A 24,492-nucleotide genomic window follows, 5' to 3' on the forward strand; every position below is an offset into this window, starting at 1 on the left:
TTACATGTTACTTTTATCTCCAGTCATGCAGTGCTTTCATCCACAGTTGTGCAGTTTGAGGGGCTCCATACCCTCTTTGAGGTCGTTAAAAGAGGGTGCTTGTTGTTTTTCTGTTGTAGCTGCCCGAGGAGCATTGCACTCCTCCTGCGTGAAAACAGGCGCCTGACGCTCGGTCTGCCGAACTGCCCAGCCGGAGCAACGGCCGGCCGGCAGGGAGCGCGCCCAGCAGCGCTGTCAGTACAGCGAAGAGTCCTGCGTGTCTCCAGCTCGCAGCCCCACAGACCGTCGCGGCTCGCATCGCCTGCAGGTCCGCTCTTTAGCAAATACTAAAGTACTGGCAGAGGGGTAACAGCTTTTACTTATACACATGCCAGCCTAGGCAAACAATTAGGCCTTTAATCGGATCGTCCTTTTCTGGGAATGTTTTTTAAAATGTTCATAACCCTTGCTTTCAGCAATCGTTCAACGGAAAAACCTGCACAGTCTCTTTTTCAAAATCTCTTCAATGCTATATGGTATTTACAAGCATGGGTAAGTAATGTGTAGATCATCAACCCCTCTAAACCTCGCATGGAGCACCTTTGATCAGGTACAGTCATAAATGCACTGGGAGAAGACTAAACACACAATTCTTTCCTTATAAAATGCTACAAAAAACAGCTGTGATTCCCTTCTCCCCAGCTGCTGTAAAACTACCGACTGGAAAAACAAATGTTGTTTCCGGCTAAAGAAAACATCTGAGTTCTGAAAGCTTTATTTAAACGTCATTACAACATAACAACGACATGCTTTTAAAACAGTCTAGACAGGAACAAATGTCATTGCGCTAAGAAGGTAAGATGCTGTTTTATTATCGTTGTTTCTCGTATAGGGAACTCATGATTTTGTAAGCGAGTTTTTTTTCTTCAGTTGCTGTCTTCGAGGCTGCCGGAAGTCTTCTTCGCGTTGGGGTCCACGCAGATGCCAAAATTGCTGTTGGTGATTGATCCGCCGATGTTGAAGTTCACGTCACACTTCAGCCCGCTTTCACACGTGCACCGGTAGTAGGTTCCGTACAAGGACTGTGAAAGAAATTCCCGAGTGCCCTTGTAATTAAAACTCCTTTACGTTTTAATGAATACATTTAATATTTAGCTTAAATGTTAAAATAATTTAGGAGTAAAATTCTAAGCCCGGCGATGCATGCTTTCAAAGGTTTAATTAAAGAGGTGGTTTAACTGACCCCTCTTTGCCAGCAGCCATATCACCCTGCAACTCACAACTGGCAACCCACTGAAGCTAAGCAGCTGTGAGCCTGGTCAATACCTGGATGGGAGACCTCCTGGGAAAGAGCTTATTGCTGTAAGAGGTGTTAGTGGGGCCAGCAGGGAGCGCACACCCTGCAGTCCATATGGGTCCTAATGCCCCAGTATAGTGACGGGGACACTATACTGTAAACAGGCGCTGTCCTTCGGATGAGATGTAAAACTGAGGTCCTGACTCTCTGTGGTCATTAAAAATCCCAGGGCGTTTCTCAAAAAGACCAGGGGTTTAACCCTGGTGTCCTGTCCAGGTGGGGCTGCACATTGGTGGTGGTGGAGGGGAGTCCCCATTACCTGTAAAGCGCTTTGAGTGGAGTGTCCAGAAAAGTGCTATATAAGTGTAAGCAATTATTATTAATATCTGAAACTTCTCCATGCTTTATTTAATACCAGCCACTGGGTGGCGGTGTTGTCTGTAACACGTGGTTTTAGTCGCACCTCTGCTGAACATATTGCTGCTTTGGATAAAATTATTGTGGGGGTGGGAGATTTTTGTAGATCCTTAGTTATTTTAACGATGCAGTTTGATGAAGTTTACATATTTCGCTACCAACAGCAGAAATGCTGCTATAACATCAACCTCATAATGATTATCAGCACAGATTTAATTGCTAGCTCTAGGACCTCTGCTGGTGATATTTAAAATACCAACAGAATAAACCCAAGTAGCAAAGCGATCACGTATTCAAGTGACCCAATTTTCCTAATACTAATGGCTCCTGATCAAACACTGCGTTTTACAGCCTTTTGATTGCGCAATGTGAGATTTACTTTAGCTGACTCACATGAAGTATTTAACTGCCCTTAACATGAGGCAGAACCAATTACAGAGTACTGCTGCTCTTATCTCCTGGTAACACCTATCAAACCTGCTCTGTGTGTTTTTCATCGCCTCTAACAGGACTGCAGGTTATCTACTGGGACAGCAGACAGAAGCTCAGCTGCTTGGCTGTCTCTTGTTTCACACGGCTCACTGTGAGAGGAGTGTTGATTAGTGGCACCTCTTCTTAAAGGAGCTGGAGTGGCACACTGCTTTCTCCTCACCTCAGCCCTAATTTGGAGCTAAAGAGTTGTGGCAAAAAAAAGTTTTGCGGCATCCATAGCAAAGTGAGAGACAGAAGGAAAGTTAAAGATGAATACAGACCCTCTGCTTCAGGCAGCTGGTTGGGTATTATTGCTATTATTTTTAATCCATTCATGCATTTCCTAACACACTTTATCCAATATAGGGCTGCAGGGAAGCAAATCAGGTCATTGCAAATTTCCCCAGAAGCTAATTATCCTACCAGGTTGTCTTCGGACTGTGGGGGGAAAACCCACTGGAACATGGAACGAATATACAAACAGATATCACCCCAGGTCCAGAACTGATCCCTGGCCCCCAGCCATGTGAGGCAACAATGCTAACTCCTGCTCCACCGTGCTGTCCTGTTTTAATCCCAACCTCTTGAAGATGTTTTGGAATGTGCATTTGAGAATAGACCATGCTGTTTTTCTTATGTGTATTTTGTTCTTAACGTTTTGCCACCTGTCCGGCCCCATGGTAATGGTGGTACTGCCTCAGCGAAGGCGGGTCTGTAAGTGGGACCTACCTTTGGGGAGCACTCCTCGTTCTCAGCCGCCCGGGGGGCACAGCGCGCCAGACTCAGCCCGTCACGGCGGTGACAGCAGGAGCTCTTGCACTGCATGCTGATGAAGCACAGCTCGTTATTGTCCTGGGGCAGGAACACAGCCACAGGTATGCAGAGGGGAAGGGAGAGAGAGGACAGAGACACGCTGTTAATGCCAAATCAAAGCCCCCAAAACTCCATCAGCTGTCCCATTAGCCCCAAAGTATTAGCAAACACTGAGAAGAAATGCCGGCTTGTTTTAAAGAGAAGTTGTATGAAAGCTGAAAGCTGCAAGAAAATGAGGAGCAAATCAAATTTTAAAGACAATCTAATAATATTTTTGCACCAGGTTTGTGATCAGCCCCTTTCCCTGTGGGGGTGCTGCCAGTGCCACAGATAGCACACACACGCCAATCAGCAGCAGGGTCCTCATCCTGGCTCTCCGATACACTCTTCTGCGCTGGCACCCAGGGCCCAGCGGCACTGTCTTATATAGCCTCACTACACCCTATTACACAACATCACTCCCTTATCACAGGAACTCCCCCTTCACAGAGGAAACAGAACAGCACTCCAGACAGTACAGCTCACACCAGCTGCACCTGCTCCAGTCTCACAGCAGGAACGCACCTGTTTCACTGGTTAGGAAAGTCACAGTGCATGTGTCTCAGTGCGTTCACCAGTTCCTAGATTCCTGAACTACCTCCTTTCGCCGTAGTGTAAAAGTCCCAACCTGTACTAACCTTTGTTTGTTTTTCAACCCCAACCACAGAGGACACTTGTTTTAGAAAGTGGCCCTTGAATAATGCTTGTTTTTCTTCACAATTGTATTTGCTATGGGCATATAATATTTAACCGCAGGGATAGGAAAGACTCCTGTTTGGAGAAACACTTCCCACAAACAACATTTTTTTTTGCCTTAAGGAAAACAGATGCATTCCATATCATCTGCTTCCTGACCTGCAGTATTAATACTGCACACCAGTACTTTTTGCTAGTGGACGAGTAGAAAGCACTCTTTGCACTGGAGAAGAATTTCCAAACCAATTTCCAACAAAGTAACAGGGAACATTGTATAGCAGAGAGTGTCATCCTTTGAATGACGTTTTAGAGGTCTTGATTAAAATAATCATCAAAGATCCCTCTTTGTGAGAATAGGAGATTTAACCCCGGTGTTCTGACTAAGCCCGTCTATAGGCCCACACACTGAGGCTTCCCTACACTTCCCCCTTCATTCAGACAGCAAAACACTTCTCCACCTGATCTACTGTGCTGGTGCACAATGGTTAGCAGCTGTCACCAGTGTGGTTGCTCCATTCCAGTTTTAAAAGTGACATACAGATGTTATTCTTATTATTAATAGTGTGCACTCATTAATTTCATAATTAGAAGGCAGTGCACGAGCTCATTCTTTCTTCCAAAAATATACTTGTATCAATGAGATGATAAAATATAGAACATGTAATTTATTGCATTACTTGGGATAATTAGGAATCTTTCTAAATTCATTGGAAATCCTGCAGTGCTGAATGTTTCTTTTATGTGATGGTGAATGAATAGCTAAGCTAAAAGCACTTACTAAGCTAAGCATGCTCACCATCACTTGCAGTGTTTCCTAGAAGAATGAGATCATATTCAGTGGTAATTATAATTCATAGGTATGGTTACCATTGATTATGTATTTTTTGTAAAGGAGTCTGTTAACTCTGACAGGATTCTAGTACATTTCTAAAGTCAGATACCACCACCATGGCAGACAGACGGACACAGTATTAACTGTGACTGTATCTGTTCATGTCCATTTAATACACTACTTACCTGTTCATACACATGTACGTCTGTGCTTACAACACACTAGATTGATAGGCTTCCTTTTCACCGAGAATGTACCGTCTACAGTGTGCACACGTGTCTGGAAAGATGCGAAGACAGCCAGTTCCTGGCCTTGCCCAAACGTTCGAGTACAAGCGCCACGTCACGAAGACGTCAGCAGTCCGGGGAAAGAGCTGTCCGCGGTGCTGAATCCCTGGGCAGCTCGTTGACAGGAGCCGAGAGGAGGGGCAGAGCCGCAAGAGTAACAGCACGCCAGCAACAGATGGCCTCCGGTATTACCAAAGTGGATAAGGCGGCGTGCATAGCCTGCTTCTGTCAGCTTCGAGTAAAAGGAAGTAGCGTCTTCGGTGTCTATGCATAGGCACTGTGCAAACTGTTGTCGGAACGATGAAATGAAGAACGGACAGTCAGGTTGGAATAAAAGGCTATTTTTTTTACTGTTCTTGAAGACCCGCAAGACTAATGAGAGAGAGAGAGGGAAACAAAAGAGTGACGGATCAAACAAGCAGAGCCAAGATAATTCAATCTTGCACCGATCTGCCGTAATAAGCTCTGCCTTCACCTTCTTGCAGTAGTAGCGTACAGACCGGCGGATGGGTAGCTCGGGGACTCGACACCACAGAAGAAGAAATAGCGAGTGACTCTCGACCACCTGGGCGCGCTGTGTTCGCTTTTGTGAAGGGGTTGGGGGAGTTAATTGTGCGTACTTGTGTGTATTTCTTTCTTGTTTCCAACTGTGTCTGAGCCCCCGCTCCCCCAAGGTGCCGAGATGGAGAAAATGCTACCTGCCCAAGAAGCTGCTAAAATCTACCACACTAACTATGTCAGGAACTCTCGGGCGATCGGAGTGCTGTGGGCGATCTTCACGATCTGCTTTGCCATTATCACTGTGGTCTGTTTCATCCAGCCCTACTGGATTGGGGACAGCGTGAACACACCACAAGCAGGGTACTTCGGGCTGTTCCATTACTGCATCGGCAACGCCCTAACGTCCGAGCTCACCTGCAAGGGGAGCGCTCTGGACTTCGGCTCCATCCCGTCGGGGGCTTTCAAGACAGCAATGTTCTTCGTAGGGGTCTCGATGCTGCTGATCGTGGGCTGCATCGTCTGCTTCTCCCTCTTCTTCTTCTGCAACGCCGCGACAGTGTATAAGATATGCGCCTGGATGCAGCTCGCATCAGGTAAGTAACTTTGCGTCTTTCAGCCTTACGAAGAGCCCAACGGCACATGCGGAATTGAAACGATTCTTAATTCGCATTCGAAAGTTCAGCCTGAGGTTTCTCAGAAACGCGTTGGGAGAGTGCTGTCGTAATTTGAGACGATGGCAGAGGTTAAATAAATTATTCGCTCATTTATAATGCATCCTTATCTTGAACTTCGTTTTAAGTTCCAGAAGTTACCCGAGTAAATGTGTTCCAAAATACTGAAAAACGTTCTCACTGTGGCTGATGCGTTTTGTTTTTAGTCACTCATAATAATGTTCTAAAAGTACACGTTGTAGACAGACACTGCGCACAGAACAGCGTTCTTAATTCTCCTTTATTGCAGTGCGTCGTGCTTCTTCCCAGAACACTTTAATACTCGTGTCATCAATATGCTTGTGCATTTCAACAGCACAGAGATGACTAGCAGGATCCGACAACAGCGAGAACAGCATCCGAGTCTTACATGAGGTCCTGCAGGGCCCAACACGGGAACCAGAAAACTAGGGACGATCAGAGCGCATTCCCAACAACATTGGGAAATACGGTTTGATAAGCAAGAGGCCACTATTATTTTATAAAGGTAATTCACCACTAACAAAATTTGTACACTTTGAAAACTCAAACCTCAACATCTCACGTCTTGACTAATATTCAACTAACAAAATGCTGAAAACTAACATAGGTTACTGTGCTCTATCATATTAAAATTATTTGCCTTGATAGAGACCATTTCTATGGGGCACAACACAAAGCACAAAATGGAGCACACACACTGGTTATATGCTATTTTTTCCTTTGAACCGTATATAGAACATTCGAGCGGGCTGATATTTAGGGGTCACTCAATTATTTGTAAAAAATAAACAGTTGCGCAATGGTATATGCAATTTTCTCTTTAGGATGTCAAAACATGTAACGTGTCTGCACACTAGTTTCTCCACTTAGAACACATAACTGTTTGATTTGGCATATTCAAAAGCATTATTTTCTTCAGAATAAGATTATCTTGTTTATGGATGACCATGTGTTGTACCTTTCAAGCTTGTATTTGCCACACTGTTCAGTTTGGGTTCCATTCAGTCTGCAATCCACACATCACCAAGCCTAATCTTCTCACACCTCGGCCTGCTAAAAGCAGCTTGCTCTCTTAACTGCCAGGTCAAAGATTTCAGCATTATGACGCTGAAAATATGCACGAGTGAACGATAAAAATGTAGGTAGTAGGCACAGTATATCGATATGATACAAGCGTAAAACACATGCACACACACTGACTGTTCTATGTCCACTGCCCACAAAAGCAATCCACTGTGTAACAGAATTTTTATAGCAAGACCATGGTCAAATTCTCCTCTATGTGCACTTCATGGCTTTGTATTTTAAATTATTTATCAACTGACTATGCCTGACTATCTTCTTAGCTATACAAGGATACACTGTCTTTATTAATATTCCACTTCAAAGCACAGAAGACATCATCAAAGCTCCCAATTAGCTGTACTATTTTTTGGTCTGCTTTGTTCCAAAACTGAGAATTAATTACACTTCCCCCTCTGTTGGAAAAAAAAGAGAGATACGAAAGAAGCCTGAAAACGCAGGCAGCATGAGAACTGTTGTTTTGGGAAAAATGATTTCATCTGCAGCTCTGGGATATATGCCGATTAGCTCTGTTGGTAGCGCATGAGATTCATAATCTCAGGGTAGTGGGCTCGTGTCCCACGTCGGGTGCCAGATCCTCCATGTTGGAGTTTGGGCACAAGACTAACAACCCTTTCCTGGAAAAAACAAATGGAAAAAACAGGATGTTGCTGCCCCTACATGCTGAAAGGCATAACGGACAAACATCCATCATTCTGGGATATATTACATCTTTTAAATATTGAGAACTGTGAGCCTTAGATGTTTCTATCTTAAGAATGGTTACAAAAGACCAAAATGACTGTTTGATCCATCTAGCTCTTTTGGTTTTTTAGTAGTTTATTTATGAAGGGGTACCATCCTGATGTTTTCTGAAAGAAGCCAGGGTATCAGCTTCAACAGCATAGCTGGGCAGGTTATTCTATATACCTACAACTCTTTGTGTAAAGATAGTTGTACACAGTTTAAATGTACTTGAGTAGTCTCCACTCATGTCGTCCGATTCCTGTTTGAATGATGATTTTGAAGAAAAACACTGCCAATAAATAATAATAATAATAATAATAATAATAATAATAATTGCTTACACTTATACACTTATATAGCACTTTTCTGGACACTCCACTCAAAGCGCTTTACAAGTAATGGGGACTCCCCTCCACCACCACCAATGTGCAGCATCCAAGATTCTGAATCAGCTGCCCTCAGAGTCTTCTCAGGTATGAGACAAAAATGTTCAGCTATTCTGGCCTGGCAGAGCAGGCCATTCCTACAAGCACTGTAATGTATCTAGTTACTCTTCTCTGGACTGATTCCAGTGCTGCACTATGCTTTATTGTTACATGGTGACCAAAATTGTACCCAATATTGTAAATGACATTTTACTAGTACATTACACAATTTGAACTTAACACCCTTTGATTTAAATTCTGTGCTTTTAACTTTACATCCTTCCATTCTGTTTGCCTATTTTATTGCTTTGCCACATAATTTAGAAAATGAATATAATGTTCTCAAATAGCCTCTTGAAATTCTAATATGCAAGTACAGTATATATTAGACTGAGCTACCAAGACTTAAATATTTGATGGCCTTATAGAGTGTTTACTGTGGTAATTCAGGTTTAACATACACAAATTGTTCTAAAAGCACAGTGAAAGATAAAAAAGGATAAGGGGATAAGAAAGCACCACAGTGGTTAGATGTTTTGACAAGAATAAAGTCATAAAGTAAGTATGGAGTGCAGTGAAAAGACCAAGTACATTCAGTGCAGTACTGTACACTCACACACGTACAGAAACAGCACACCAATACTCAAGCACCGAACTGCATTGCACTGATCAAAATCTAACCTGTGTGCCTAGCATTGACAGCCAGCTGCAGCAAACAGCTGCCTTTGGGAATGTGAAGGTGGCCATAGTGTTAATTAGGTCCCGAAATGTGTCACCTGCCTGTCTGGAAGAGTGTGCTGAGACATCCAGGAACTGGTCTCTGGGCACATCTGGGTGTAATCGCTGGTTACGACGTTTTAATTAAAGGCGATGAGCTGCTCCATTAAAGTGCTGTGAGAAATTCATGGTCCATGATGGGAAACAGAAGGGTTTCAGTTCAAAGGTGTTGGGCTGAAAGTTCACAATTTGTAAAGATTTTAGAAAGAAATTATTCACCTATGGAGGGATGTGTGAACCCTTTTTAAGGATTATCTTGAGGGAGATGTACTGTACCTGTAAAAGGAATATCTTCACGTATATACATTTTTATATTTTGTGGTTGTTTTAAGTGGCGGTCACACTGTTATCCTAAGAGGTTGATTTTAAACTCCCAGCGTGGTGACTTAAGGGGTTTTCTAAAAAATATTTTTATAGGGTGAAAAGATGTAGTGCAGATGGAGCAGTTGGGACTCTGACGGTGATATTTTTCATTCTTATACCTGACATACCCTGTGTGGCTGTGATTTCAGTACCTGTAAGAACAGTTGTGAACATACAGTACTGTATTTTGTATAGTTCACACAACACACAAAAATGCTTTAAGTGCAAATGTCCGTATGGGACCAATATGTGAGTGATCATGTAAAATCTCATCTGACAACATCCATATTTGAAGGTAGGCTATAGTCCTTTCAAAGAAATTATTAATAAAGACGGACTTGTGTCAGGCCCAGGGTGTAGTTCGGCCTTGAAACCTCTTCTTTCTTATGCTATCTTCACCAATTCAGAGAGATGGAAATTTCGTTTCATTTTTAACACTTGTCATAGAAAAGATAATCCATAAAAAGTGTTCAAAGAGTTCTTCGCATTCGGACACTACATGTAACAATAGTCACAGTGGAACATGCAAGATGATATCCTCTAGGGAGGCCTAATTTAATGGACTTCAGAATCCTCCTCACTCCACACACTGCTCTAACAACACAAAGAGAAACTGTGTCGGAAAGCTAACTCCTCTGAGAGCCTAACTCTGCAGAAGGAAGACACCATTTTCTGCTTTGAATTGCTCGATTAATTATTTAACCTCGGAGCTTATCATGGAGATGACAGCCTTCTTACTAGACCATCCCACTGTTACCTAATGCCTTTGGAAGGAATTGTAAGTTCTAACTTCTAAGAATTTCAGAAGACAATGTTGAGCCTCTGTGACTATTATTCTGCACATCTCAGTTGGTAAAAGCCTGCAGAATGAGTATGGACAAATAATATATAAGAATGTCAGCAGCAGATTTAAGATTAAATGGATTATCTACATCTAGATCTCACAAATTCATTCTTTTAGAACCATGCTTTTCCAATTATTCTGAAATTAAACAATAATTCAAAGCTCTGGTGTGAGCATAATAGCACTGTAATTACGTTTATAGTAAGTGAAGGCCCTAATTATAATTCCAGGTAAAGAATTAACATTACGCACTGTGCAAAGTAATTCCACAGTGGAAACCTTGCTCAGTTTATGTGATGTCTTGGTCAGAATCATAATAGAAATAGGATGACTGACAGTGCAGACAGCTCTGTGTGAATGGGTTTCAGATGGTGAATGAGAATTGTCTCTCTGGGAGGTTTGCCACCTGTTAATTAACACTAAATGCCTTCCCAAGTGGCTAATCGTCCTGTCATAATGCCTATAAGCAATTTAATACTTTTAAAAGCACATATGGCAAATAATTACATTCTCAGAAGACTTCATCTGAAAATGTAGATGCCTCTATGGAAATCTAATGGAACCTGTAAAATGTACAGATGGTGAATGAAAGAACCTTTTATTTCAAGCTCAGCTACAAGTGGGTGGGGTCTATAGGGAAAAATATATAACAATCAATACAATAATCAATGCCCTGGATGGTAACTGTGGTGAAAAACTCTGCTTTTAAAACTTTGCTCTGTATTTAACATGTTTCTGGCACCTGAGGAGTAAGAATGGAGGATTATCCTCTCTCTCTTCATATTTACATACTCACCTAACCTCTCTCTTTCTCTAAAAGCTCCCTGTTTGCATATATAAAGTTAGTTGGCCGATTCAAACAGCTGTCATTAAAACGTCTCACTGAGGGACAGCGATATTTTCTGCAAATTCAAATGAGACCCTGTGGGGATATGTTACTCCTTCACAGCCACAGTACACGCCATTAAGGAAACATTGACTCTAGCTAGTTAGTCTGTGATGGCTAACATGTATTGTCTGGTTTCTGGATTCCAGTAACATTAGAGGCCTCTGGTGTGCCCTATTGTCACACTGTCATTTATACACACACCAAATGTGCAGATCACTGGTTACAGATGTGACCAGTTTTGAATAGACAAAATGCCTAACTTTGTAAGATAAGATAACTTTATTGTCCATATACAATTTCTTGTATGAGATATTTGTCTTTTCGCATACCCCAGCTTGCTCTCCATGAGACACACAGACAGGGAGAGAAGCTTGGGGTCAGAGCGCAGGGTCAGCCATTTATACAGCACCCCTGGAACAGCTGGGGTTAAGGGCCTTGCTCAGGGGCCCAACAGAGTAGGATTCCTCTGCCGGCCGCAGGATACGAACTGGCAACCTTCCAGCCACAGGCACAGATCCTTAGCCACAGAGCCACTGTTTGGAGGAAAAGTGTTTTATTTAAAATAAAATCCTAGTTCCTTTGAAACTGGTTACTTTTGTAAACATTTGGAACAAGTGGGCACAATTAATTCTATGACTGAACACTAGATATTGGTTATCACAGGAGTGTTCCAGGACTATTTTTCTTTTCTATTCATTGCCACCGGTGCTTGTGACCAACCTCTTACAGTGAGAGCAAGGAGTGTATTCACCTTCCCTATAAAACAAGATCATGCACAAATAAAAGCCCCTTGAAGTTGGACATTCTTCAATGAATTCCAATCTCTTCTTGCAGGGGTGTCCAACCCTAAACCTGGTCCAGGTTTTCTAAGTCTCTTTAAAGTTACTGTCTTGTAAAATCCCACCTGAATTATACAACAGCAGCCAGAATACACCAGTATGCTCACCACACATCAGCCATCAGTGGGAAGGAGAACATGGTAATGAAGCCAGTTCATAGATGGGGATTATTAGGCCATTAGAGTTAGGACCTGTTTTACAGTGCCTTGCGAAAGTATTCGGCCCCCTTGAACTTTTCAACCTTTTGCCACATTTCAGGCTTCAAACATAAAGATATACATTTTTTATTTTATGTGAAGAATCACCAACAATTGGGACACAATTGTGAAGTGGAACGAAATCTATTGGATTTTTGAAACTTTTTTAACTAATAAAAAAATGAAAAGTGGGGCGTGCAAAATTATTCGGCCCCTTTACTTTCAGTGCAGCAAACTCACTCCAGAAGTTCAGCGAGGATCTCTGAATGATCCAATGTTGTCCTAAATGACTGATGGTGATAAATAGAATCCACCTGTGTGTAATCAAGTCTCTGTATAAATGCACCTGCTCTGTGATAGTCTCAAGGTTCTGTCGAAAGCGCAGAGAGCATCATGAAGACCAAGGAACACACCAGGCAGGTCCATAATACTGTTGTGGAGAAGTTTAAAGCCGGATTTGGATACAAAAAGATTTCCCAAGCTTCAAACATCCCAAGGAGCACTGTGCAAGCGATCATCTTGAAATGGAAGGAGTATCAGACCACTGCAAATCTACCAAGACCTGGCCGTCCCTCTAAACTTTCAGCTCAGACAAGGAGAAGACTGATCAGAGATGCAGCCAAGAGGCCCATGATCACTCTGGATGAACTGCAGAGAACTACAGCTGAGGTGGGAGAGTCTGTCCATAGGACAACAATCAGTCTTACACTGCACAAATCTGGCCTTTATGGAAGAGTGGCAAGAAGAAAGCCATTTCTCAAAGATATCCATAAAAAGTCTCGTCTAAAGTTTGCCACAAGCCACCTGGGAGACACCCCAAACATGTGGAAGAAGGTGCTCTGGTCAGATGAAACCAAAATCGAACTTTTTGGCCACAATGCAAAACGATATGTTTGGCGTAAAAGCAACACAGCTCATCACCCTCAACACACCATCCCCACTGTCAAACATGGTGGTGGCAGCATCATGGTTTGGGCCTGCTTTTCTTCAGCAGGGACAGGGAAGATGGTTAAAATTGAGGGGAAGATGGATGCAGCCAAATACAGGACCATTCTGGATGAAAACCTGTTGGAGTCTGCAAAAGACCTGAAACTGGGACGGAGATTTATCTTCCAACAAGACAATGATCCCAAACATACAGCAAAATCTACAAAGGAATGGTTCACAAATAAACGTATCCAGGTGTTTGAATGGCCAAGTCAAAGTCCAGACCTGAATCCAATCGAGAATCTGTGGAAAGAGCTGAAAACTGCTGTTCACAAACGCTCTCCATCCAACCTCACTGAGCTCGAGCTGTTTTGCAAGGAAGAATGGGCAAGAATTTCAGTCTCTCGATGTGCAAAACTGATAGAGACATACCCCAAGCGACTTGCAGCTGTAATCGCAGCAAAAGGTGGCTCTACAAAGTATTAACGCAAGGGGGCCGAATAATTTTGCACGCCCCACTTTTCATTTTTTTATTAGTTAAAAAAGTTTCAAAAATCCAATAGATTTCGTTCCACTTCACAATTGTGTCCCACTTGTTGGTGATTCTTCACATAAAATAAAAAAATTATATCTTTATGTTTGAAGCCTGAAATGTGGCAAAAGGTTGAAAAGTTCAAGGGGGCCGAATACTTTCGCAAGGCACTGTACATCTTATCCAAATGACAACGCCTTTTTACAGCATACTGTCCCCATCACTATACTGGAGCATTAGGACTCACACAGACTGCAGGGTGAGCGCCCCCCTACTGGTTCCACTAACACCTCTTCCACCAGCAACCTTAGTTTTTCCCAAGAGTTCTCTTATCCAGGTATTGACCAGGCTCACACCTGCTTAGCTTCAGTGGGTGCCAGTTGTGAGTTACAGGGTGATATGGCTGCTGGCAAAAGTTAAAGTAGTAACACCTGAACTCAGAGGAGCTGTTACATTTGTCTAGTTAAGCCATTAACAATGTTTAACTTGTTAACAGTTGAGTTAGAATGAAAACCTGCACACACAGGACCTCCAGGACCAAATCTGGACACAGCTGGCATGAATATTCATTTCTTTTGACATAGCAATAAACCAGTTGCACGTTCCTTTTGCGCAGCAGTGTTTAACAGCCAGCCTTATCGAGTGAAAAGATACTTGAAATAAAGCGTCTTAATCTGTGGGAAGCCAGTCACCTGTCTGTTGCAGCGGAGATGTTTTCATTAAAAAGCTGTGTCAACAGGAGTGGCGTAGCCGGGGGGGAGGGGGGGGGGACTTTTTTTTATTGCAACAACACAAGAGTATCTGGGAGGGAACTGTTAGCCAGCTGCGCTCTTCCCACAGTTCCCTGCTCCGCGCGTCCAACTACAATCCGTTAATGACCAGGGAGACTGAGCGGCCAACGGAGCAACAGCTTAGAAACCTAAGTGGGGACTCTGCCCTCTCAGGCCCCTCTAATTACAGAGAAGATCAGCAGCGCTAGAAGCGGTTGCCTGGCAACCACAGCCTTAAGTGAGACGGAGTTTTGCATAGTTTCGCTGTGCTGGAACGAGATGAAACCCATCCCTTATGCACCCGGGAGTTTCCTCTGTCGGCCTCTGGAAGCGCAGGGAACAACTCCAGAACAAACCCGAGAAGTCGACTGGTTCCCACTTTGAATTTTAGCTAGGAGGTTCAGATTTAAGGTGTTTGTATGCAATTGAATGTGGGTCCACATTCATGTAGATTTTATTTGTAGTTGCCTTGTTTGCTAAAACGCATTTTCACCAGAGTGTATGAACATAAACATCCTTTTTCTGCTTCTATTCGCTCTGATCCTGTTACTGCCCGGCTAGGTTTTACGTACAACACAGTACAAAGGCTTGCCATATAAAAATAGAAACCTTGGCACAGATCAAGATGCAGCTGACACGTCATCAGACATAAAACGGAACACATTCAAACACTGCTGACTTCTTAGCAGCTTTCTCGTCCACCACAAAGTGCTTAACATAAGATTTATACAAGTGGAAGTGGTTCCGGAAATCCTTTCCAAGTTGACATACGCTATACGTTTGGGAACTTCTAATATCATAGGGTGCTGTACAATTTCCTCAAAAACAGACTCCAAACACCAGCATATATCAACACGTCTACTTAAATCCCCTAAGCGAGGTTAAATGACGTTAAGGAAGCAGCTGACAAAACGAAATCTGGATGTAATGTTTTTTTAATTACCCATTAAGATCAAAACAGTGCGTCTTTAAGAGTGTTGCCCGGGAAAAGTCGGCGTGAGATTTATCGTCGCAGTGTCTGGGGTTTCCGTGGGCAGCCCTGCTGTGAGGAACTAATGATACCCGTGCTTCTGGAGCAAACCCATCCGCAGAACAGGACGACACGTTTGCTTTCGCTGCTCCGCACTGGCTCGGAGAGGGGATTCGAGCGAGCGCGGTGCGTGTCAAAAAACGCTTCACCAGTCCGCGTCTCGAATGAAAGCGGTCCCCAGCGAACGGCTTGGTTTGTAGCTGAAATGTAAAACGTTAACCAGCTGGATTATCGTGCTGGCTAATTCAGTTAAAAAGATATAAGTGTCCATCAGGATAATTGCTCCCAATTTCCACGCCGGGGGGAATCACGCGGTGTGCATAATAAAACAACAAATTGCCATTATGAAAAGCCTGGAGCTTTCTAGTCAAATAAGTAGCTGTTGTTAATAATGACTTGCCATCGAATGGCTAATACACTTGAAAATCACTGCGGCCCCCAAATTGGTGAATTAGCAGCGCTGCCGCCATTTGAGTAAATAACTGTTCTCCGGGATAAAACAGATATCAGGCAAAGGTGGTGAGGAGTTACGAGTTGTCATGGAAACAAATCGTGCTTCTCCTCGAGGCTTGTCAAAGATGTCCATATATATTTTTTTTACTTTAAAATTTGGAAAAAAAGTGAACACTCATCAAGGATAGTTCTCGTTATGAGCAGTGCGCAAGCACACAGCAGCAAGACAGGAATTAGTAAATGACGCAAAAGCTTTTTTCATTTTCAGCTCTCCTCTTAAAAGAAGTTTCGGCATCTCCTCGAGATGCTTTATTTATCTTATATTCCTGGGGGTACAGGGTTATGTTACAAACCTGTTGGGTTTAGACAACGAAGGAAAGAGTAGAAGAAATAAGAATACAGTAACGTCTTCAGAGGAAGTGGGGAAAAGCGCAGACAGCAAGAAGTTATCATGATGTTTTCTTCAGGTTGGTCTGGGTGTAGGAAGTTAATTACTTTCGTGATCTTGTGGTGCTGAAATTGAGATACATCAGCTAATGGGTCTTACTGAACGCATCACCGCGCACCGTGGTATCACCTTTGTAAACTGACCTTCTGTGTGCAATTCAGCTTCAACTGAAAGGCAACATAATACTTCCAAACAATTTAGATTAATGTCAAAGAATCGCGCTGCGCATTAAAGGTTTTCCTAGACGAGGTTCTGAAGAGAAGGGCAGTTTATCAAGGTGTCAAAATAAAGATGGCGAGTTTAGTAAGGAGTATTTTTAAGAAAGTAACAGCAGAGTCGTAATAAAAAGGCACTTGCGACTTGAGGTATTCCACAGCGAATTGTATGCAGCGTCAGTCGCTGTGGATTTGCCCCACAAATTGAGTAAGGGGGACGCCACAGTAATACGGTATGCAAGGAAGACTCTAATGCACATTAACCGAAGGGTTGTGCTTGCCTCCGTATGTCCCCAGCAGCTGGGCTGGTGATGGGCTGCATGATCTACCCGGACGGCTGGGACTCGGCCGAAGTGAAGCGGATGTGCGGCGACAAGACGGACAAGTACACCCTGGGCGCCTGCACCGTGCGCTGGGCCTACATCCTGGCCATTATCGCCATCCTGGACGCCCTCATCCTCTCCTTCTTGGCCTTCGTGCTGGGCAACCGACAGGACAGCCTGCTCCCGGAGGACTTCCAGGTGGAGAGCAAAGGTAAGACGAGTCCCCGGGGAAGGCGTTGTCACAGTGCTGCGGCGTGCTCTATGCTGGCCGGAAGCTACAGTATGTCCCTATCCACGCTGAGCTGCACCGCTCGTAATGCACAGACTTCAAGCTCTGATTTAGATTGAAGATGAAGTCTCGCTACGCAAGGCAAACATTTTCAACAAAGTAAAGTAAAGCCAGGGCACTATGAAAGCAAGAGAAAAACACCCAAGAGCAAATTCACATCGTATGGCCAAGCCACCCCCGGTGACACGGCGATCGAGACGGACAAGATTGACGCCACGTTGGCGTCAGTCCGTCATCTTCATTAGCTCAACGCAGCAGTGTCTCGGAGATTACGGGCATGTTCCTAATGAGACTGTATGCTAACTTCAAAAGACTGCCGCTATAAAAATAAATCACAGTAAAAAAAAAAGAATAAAGAGGATGAAATGAAAGCGGCCAGGACCTTGAAGTGACGCAGGTTTAATTATTGAACTCGGGCTAGTGTTCCCTCGGCAATGAAAAATGTAAGAGCAGGAAAGGGAATGGGTGGAAAGCACAGTCAAGCCGGGTAATTACTCCCTGCCAGGTCATGTGGAAATACGTGGCCTTAGAAATAAAAGCGGTCATTACCGTGCGCTTGTTTCTTCCCGTCAGCTATAGAGGGAGCCGTAAGATTAAGATATAAAGTAAACAATACAGGAGAGTTCCACTCGAGCCCCGCAGACGTGGTAGTTGCGGTGAACCAGGCAATAACCCCCAGGGGTGAAAACTATGTGCATTTGTACATAAACCCCAACCAGGTGATGTCAGCATAATTTAAATAAATTCAGCTCATTACATGAAAAAGATCAAACTACGGCGGAATGGACGCTATTCTTAAACCTGTAAATATGTCTACAAAACTGGCAAGTAAGAACATTTAAAAATGTTAAATATTATTCGAGGTTCCAGTGATTGCTGCCCTTGGTTACCATTTACTTATTCAGTATCAGTAGGAGTACATGGTGTAGCCAGGAAAAGACGCCCTCTAGTGGCCACTGCAATCCCATCACTAAGAACACGAAGGCAGCGAGAGCTCAGGCTGGCTCTTTTGTCCATCTGTTTATTTACGAACTGCTTCTCCCAGTTCAGGGCTGTGGGGGAGCTGGAGCTTATCTCGGCAAGAAAGGGGTGCAAGGTGGGGTACCCCCTGGGATGGGATGCACACGCCAGAGCCAGTTTTCCCAGTCGACAACTAACAGCACCCCAGGTGTGGCGCTCAACCCAGGGCCCCAGCACTGCGAGGCAGGAATGCTTACCACTGCATCACCCTGCCTCTCAGCCCATTTATCATTACTGTTAATCTAGTGTCATTACACTAAGTTAACCCATTTAATGGGCTGCCACCGATTCTTGGAATCCAAATCCCCCGGCTGTTATAAATGTACCCTGTGGTGTACAATAGCAATCGCACAGTGAACTGTGTAACAATGACATCATGGTAAAAAATAAAGATGTATGATGAAGCACAGCAAATTGTGTGGAACCATAACGATGTAAGTATGCTGCATAAACATGGTAACACCACAGGGCAAACTGCAATGATACAGTGCACATTTACTGCAATAACGTTTCCTAAAGGCCTTGCCCAGAGATTAGCTCAGATAAGCAGTTATGTTACTTGGGGAGTGTTTTTCTAATATACAGTAGTAAAGTAATTTAAAGTATATAATCCTCATGGTGTCCAGCAGTTAAAATTCAGTTCTACGCCCAGTCTGTCTCATGACATAGAGCGACAACACTACAGGAACATGGTACCTCTGGTATAGAAATCTTTTTGTTGGTGGAACAGGTGTGACTTCACCAGAAGAACAGCAAAAAGAAATCAGTCAGAACTGACATTAGGTGGTGGATATGAACAGAGGACACTAGACAACAGTACATGTACTGTACATCAGGTTCTTTACTAACTGCTTATTGTTACAGAAAATTTAAGGTTAAATGTCTTTTTAAAATTATTTACAGCTATTAAAGATTATACTAATTCATTATTTTTTTTTACAGAGGGAGGGCACGCTTAAGTTTGGAAAGCTCTGCGACTTTGTAGCACTTGTCTCCTGCAATATGACCCTGAATCTTGGGCTCAGCTGAAGGGTGCAAATCTTTGAACTGTTTTTATTCACTGCAGGGTGAAAGGTTGTTTTTCATTTTAAGGGTAATTTGAGTTACAAGAACAAAGACCCCAAAACCCCCCCAAAAAAGGAGGTCAGTTTAGAAGATAAATACATTTTTCAAGATCACCAAGACAGCGCAGTGACTGGAGGATTCCTGGAGACTACATCAAAGCATCCTGGGAGTATTTCACAAAACTGCTTTTATGGCTAAGAAGGTCCCAGTGGGTGAATCCCAGAATAGGGTGATCTGACAACCAGAATGAACCCTTTAAAAATTCAAAAGACTCCACCTTGCTGCACACTTCCACACAGAGACAGAAGGGGGGAACAGGGCAGTAGCTCTGAACGTCAACCTCAAAACTTCCCATCTAAAAGCAAGACATGAAAACTGCAGTTGTCACCTTCAGAATTTGCTGTTGTGAAGAAAAAATAATAGAAAAGATCCTGAAAACATTCAATGTGTTTATACCTGGAACCTATTTATTTAATGTGAAGGGGTCAGTGGAAATGATAAAAGGTTTGGTTTTGTGCCTGCCTGGGTGCCCGGGCTATAGGGAGAGTCCACCACCTATACATAGCAGGAACTTAATCAGAACTTCTAAACCAGTGTTCAGTTGTGTGAGCGGGGATGCTGAAGGAGGCGTCATCCTTCAGATGGAATCTTAAACTGAGGTCCTGACTCCTTTATCATGAAAAATTCCTAAAACACCCTTTATAAGAGTAGTGGTGTTAACTTACTCAATTCCCTTCTGGGCTTGTACTGTCCGGACTTTGTAAAGCTTCTTAAGTTAGCCGGTGAAGTAATTTCTCACTTCTCCCCTTGCGGTGGAGTGGGGCAACTGTAGCAGAACAAGAGCCACAGGTGCCCCAGGTGGGTACTGTAACTTAGTGGTTCCTCTCCTAACCCACTTAAATTTCTAGTGTGTAAACACTGTGATTATAAGGCTTATACTGTAGCTCGGGAGTCTTTAGTTCCAGTTCTGGTGTGCGTGTTCGTTTTCTAAGCCTCTTCAAAACACATCTAGAACTGGAAAACATTGTTTAATTAGTTCAATCAAACGAATTACAAGATAATGTAAGCCCTTGAGAATGGATTAGGAATGAAAATCTGGGTTGAGACTGGAATTCCAACTGAGGAGAATAAATGCTCCTAATTATTTTAGAATATTTATCCACAGTTTTTAAACATTTTAGTAGACTCAGTTTCTGTTAGTCCTTTCGTTATTAAAATGACTGTGTGTTACTCGTTTGACTTTTCCAACAGTGATATTGTTATATTGATCCTCTAGTCCCAACCAATAGTCTATTTTCAATAAAGGCTCAGATGTAATAACACGCTTGAGATCAGGAAATATGTATATTTTCTCCAGTCAAGCAAACCAAACTATTCAAACAGGTTGAGCCTTGAGGTTGTGGGTTCAAGGCTGCTAACTGTGAGCAGATCTGCCAAGCAGCAGTTGTCAACAGGTGGATGTGACCGAGCTACAGTATCTTTGTACGACTGGGCCTGCGACTTCAGGCTCAGTCTGAACACCCCTGCTTGAGGGAAACAAAGCTGTCTGCCTGCACCTGTCAAGATGCACAAAACTGGCTCCATAGTGAAGAGGCCATTGGGTCCTTAGAATGCAAATGTCCAGCAAATGTGCTAACCACTCCCTCTACTGACCATCCTTGGCATGAAATAGTACAGACTATTGTGATTTGATCCACAGAAAATTTAGAATATATTACATTTGTGCATAATTTACTGGAAATTGTGTAAAAGACCATGTCCCACATTGTACAACTTAAGGTTAGCACTGCCAGATGTTACAAACGAGTAGTAGACACTTGTACTTGTATTGTAGACTCATAACATTGATCATATTTGCTTACCTTTGTAAATTAATCATAAACATTAAATTTAATAAACACTTTTCAAAATTGCAGCCTTTGATGCCGAAGCCCACTCAACACTTGACCTAGTTCAGGCTGCTCACTATTCCTACACAGCATTATAAAAAAAGGATCAAACCTTTTTATACTTAAATGTTCACGCTGGTTTGATTAAACTGTATAAACACAAAGCTACAATCTCATGTGTTACATTATTAAAATTCAGTTTCTCTCCAAGTTTTAACTTACCGGTAATCCTGCCAATGAAAGAACCCCTGGCATTCAGCTGTTACTCACCAGGTCTGCCACAGGACTGACTGAACTTCATCCGGTGCGCTTAACGTCCGGACTGGGACATGGAAACCAGGTGCTCTCCATGTGGAAAAAATAAACCAATGCCATTTCAGGTAACATGACGAAAACCATAACTGTATACACACTCACTGCAGAAACATGCTGCACTCTGGACTTTGCTTATTCGGAGGAAACGCAACGCCTCCATATCTGAAAAATAAAGTCGCACGAACCTTTGAAACAAAAATGAAATTGAGGCAAGTATGTTTGTAGTCTTCACTCCCTTCTTTAGTGTCAAAACCGTTCCTTACTTGCTTTCCCAGAAGTCAAACATTTTTAAGTAGCAGCCTTTTTTTGTAATGATCAAACAAGAGCTCCAAAAATGACAGCAGCACTCTGGGTTCCTGGATCCAGATACCACGAGCTCAAGAGTGGAAACTGCTCACTGGGGTCAGTGCCGTCAGTGGTAGGGCTCCGTCTCACACCTGACCCCCCTGTCACTCCTTGAGCGGGCTCTCGAGCAGGAAGCAGAGATCGCAGTGCATTACAAAGCAAATGGCTCAATGGGAAGTCCCCTCTGGGAAGAGGATTCGTTGCCGTGGGACAACTCATACAGCCACACCTGGCAGTTTCAAACGGGCTGTGCACAAACACAACTGCAGATTACGCAAAAGTACATTTCTAAAGACAAACTGAGGCAAAGTAAACAGAACACTAAAGCTCCAGACTCAGCCAGCTTTTCATTTCAAAATCCTCTTTATTATTTGGGAATAAAGGAAAAGTAATTTCTATCATTTAGATTAGCAGTGAACAATCAAACGCATGAAGAGAGACCGAGCGCGCTGCTGCAGACGAAAAGATGTGCACACTGAAAAGGCTGTCAAGTGCAGACGTCTTCGCCAGAGGAACAAGAGAGAGCTCCATTGAGATTCACAGCATGATCACAACCTGCTCCTTGTTTCTTTTTCTCAGTTTTCCTTTCATTCTGACACCTACCGAACTGTAAGCAACTGCATCGGTGTGAAGAAATCTTCAAAAGCAACTAGACAGATAGCTGACAGATCCACAAGGCATTTTCAGATTAAAACAAACCACTATCCAGCTAAATATTATAGCTAATACATACCAAATGTGGAATTTCTTACTGTACATGGCTGTAATATACAGAACAAGGCCAACTCTTTGGTACGAGTATATATATGTATACATCTCTATACATTTTCACTTTTTTTTTTAACTTTGTCTCATCGATTCTGACAGGCGCCCGCTTAAATACGATCACTTTTTCCCCACGGCAAAACAGAACATACTCAGTCAACAATGTTTTATACTCGCACCCAGGCAATACAATGAAACACAGAAACGTCACAGGAATAAAAGATCTTGACAGATTTAAATGTGGTTCTTTATCAGGAGCCTATGTACTGCAGGACAGAGGACAGTCAATGAACGGGCTGTCGATATCACCCAAGATATTTCCAAAGACGAACAGTGTGGAACCTGTGCTGAGGGGCACTTGATGTTTGTGAAGGATCTTAAGCTGCTTCCAGATGGAGACACTTTCCAGAACAACTAGCTTTCAGAGAGGCACTGAGAAGCAGTAGCCGCACGCAAGAGTCTTTGGCTACTGACAAAAAATCTGGTCATCCCTCTTTTCCAGAGGTGGGAGATAACATGCCACCCAACCCAAAACTGACCCAAAAGTAACTGCTAATTTTCTTCAGCACAGCTGCAAAAGTATTTAAGACAAAACAAACAAACAGAACAAATTATTTGGGGGAAATCACATCACCCCACAGCCCTCCTCCAAGATAAAACAATGGTTTAAAAAATCTTGCAATAGTGTTCTTAAATACTTTTTACTTGTGCAGCAGCAACGACCCCACACACCCCAGTAGTCCGGTGAACCAACCAGACAATATACAAAACATATGGAATTCATATTACAAAGATATTAAGAGAGATCCTTTCAATGTGGAACTGGAAGGTTTTGAGTAAACTGGATGTGTCCTCCTTTCCCCTCTCCCCATTCGTTTGGGCCCACAAGATCAGAAAACGAGCACGGATGCCTTCAAGCAGGAGACCTGACCAAATCCACAAATCCTTCTGACACTACGCTATTTCAGCGGAAAGGAAATCTAATGGAAAAAAAAGTCAAGTAACATCCAGTAAGTAAAATAAAAAAAGAAATAAATAGGTGGTAAATCAGCTAGATTGGACCGCGGTTTCTCCTCCTGTGCCGTCTCCAGCATGCTCCGGGCCTGGACAGCGGCGCCAGGTGCTGCGCGGGGTCGAGTCCTGTCGCTCGGGGCGCCTGGTCTGAAGGGGCCTGTGGTGAGGTGCGGATGGTGGTGGGGGCGGAGGGGGGGGCGTGGGACGCCGCGCCCCGTCAGGGGCTGAGCCAGGCGTGGCGCAGGCACTCTGCCGCTGTGGCCCTCTTCTCCGGGATGAGGTCCAGCATGGGCAGCAGGAAGTCCGCGAAGCTCTGCGCCTCCTCGCGGGGCCACTCGTACTTCTCCACCAGCACCTCCAGCAGGCCCCAGGGCTTCAGTTTGGTGATGTGTCGCAGGTCCCCTGCAGGGCCACAGCACAGGTGTGGGCAGTCAGGAGGGGGCAGGGGAGAGCAGGGGGGCTCAGCCAGAGAGGCAGAACTACAGAAACTCAGCCTCGCCTGTCAGCACTAGGCTACTGAAAGCCACAGGAACAATATGTAGAGCTGGAAGCTGTGCAAGTTAACAGTCAGCAGAATAGCAGTTCATCTGAACTACAAAACGACCTGCTATGAGACAGTGGTGCTCTAAACACTGATACACTTTTGAACAAAATATTTAGTTTATGAACTCTCTGCACAGAGAATGAAAAATGTCAGATTTTTATCAGTTGTGCTCCCCCCAGTAAAAAAATCTATTTGCCTCAGATATGAAGTAAGAGGGATTATGATCTACACAGTAACAATTTCACAATAAAAAAAGACAGCAACTGTGAGCTTCTAAGGTTTCCAGAGTGGCAGGAAATCTTCCATTCAATCTTCAGAGCTACTGCAACAGTTTTAAGCACAGAGACATCTGACTCATCAAAGTTTTGTTTAGAGCTACAT

At 43.4% G+C, this 24,492-nt stretch overlaps 3 protein-coding genes across 6 annotated transcripts in view; 1 reads left to right on the forward strand and 2 right to left on the reverse strand.

Moving 5' to 3' along the window:
• Positions 1 to 738: 738 nt before the first annotated feature.
• On the reverse strand, positions 739 to 3,416 carry LOC148658690 (colipase-like). Its single transcript, XM_088640221.1, has 3 exons — positions 3,258 to 3,416; positions 2,894 to 3,016; positions 739 to 1,061 (listed from the first exon to the last, which is right to left on the reverse strand). Exons 1-3 carry the CDS (start codon positions 3,342 to 3,344, stop codon positions 906 to 908), a joined length of 366 nt encoding a protein of 121 aa, XP_088496347.1. The 5' UTR covers positions 3,345 to 3,416; the 3' UTR covers positions 739 to 905.
• A 1,115-nt stretch (positions 3,417 to 4,531) lies between these two features.
• On the forward strand, positions 4,532 to 21,292 carry lhfpl5a (LHFPL tetraspan subfamily member 5a). Of its 2 annotated transcripts, none has more exons than XM_088640219.1 (3): positions 4,532 to 5,925; positions 16,843 to 17,076; positions 19,117 to 21,292. In XM_088640219.1, the coding sequence occupies exons 1-3, from the start codon at positions 5,514 to 5,516 to the stop codon at positions 19,131 to 19,133; spliced, it is 663 nt and encodes a 220-aa protein (XP_088496345.1). In that variant the 5' UTR covers positions 4,532 to 5,513; the 3' UTR covers positions 19,134 to 21,292. The 2 variants fall into 2 exon arrangements, with proteins under 2 accessions (XP_088496345.1, XP_088496344.1); XM_088640218.1 differs by having other exon boundaries at positions 4,543 to 5,925; positions 16,840 to 17,076.
• An 840-nt stretch (positions 21,293 to 22,132) lies between these two features.
• The window catches only part of LOC148658692 (SRSF protein kinase 1-like), a 38,841-nt gene continuing 36,481 nt past the window's right edge, over positions 22,133 to 24,492 (reverse strand). For all 3 annotated transcript variants that reach the window (XM_088640215.1, XM_088640213.1, XM_088640214.1), the window contains one exon: positions 22,133 to 23,969. In XM_088640215.1, the coding sequence (XP_088496341.1) occupies positions 23,785 to 23,969 (185 nt within the window). In that variant the 3' untranslated portion in view covers positions 22,133 to 23,784. The remainder of the gene's footprint in view (positions 23,970 to 24,492) is intronic.

This window comes from Lepisosteus platostomus, chromosome 7 (assembly GCF_059453375.1).
Source record: "Lepisosteus platostomus isolate fLepPlt1 chromosome 7, fLepPlt1.hap1, whole genome shotgun sequence".
Lineage (NCBI taxonomy): Eukaryota > Metazoa > Chordata > Actinopteri > Semionotiformes > Lepisosteidae > Lepisosteus > Lepisosteus platostomus.

Bases quoted from the DNA above. Each gene is read 5' to 3' on its own strand.
- lhfpl5a (XM_088640218.1), top strand. From the start codon at position 5,514: ATGGAGAAAATGCTACCTGCCCAAGAAGCTGCTAAAATCTACCACACT. The intron at 5,926-16,839 runs GTAAGTAACTTT...GTATGTCCCCAG, and splicing joins CTGGATGCAGCTCGCATCAG to CAGCTGGGCTGGTGATGGGC.
- LOC148658690 (XM_088640221.1), bottom strand. From the start codon at position 3,344: ATGAGGACCCTGCTGCTGATTGGCGTGTGTGTGCTATCTGTGGCACTG. The intron at 3,017-3,257 runs GTGCAAAAATAT...TTCCTGCCCCAG, and splicing joins AGGGGCTGATCACAAACCTG to GACAATAACGAGCTGTGCTT. The intron at 1,062-2,893 runs GTAGGTCCCACT...TTTCTTTCACAG, and splicing joins ACGAGGAGTGCTCCCCAAAG to TCCTTGTACGGAACCTACTA.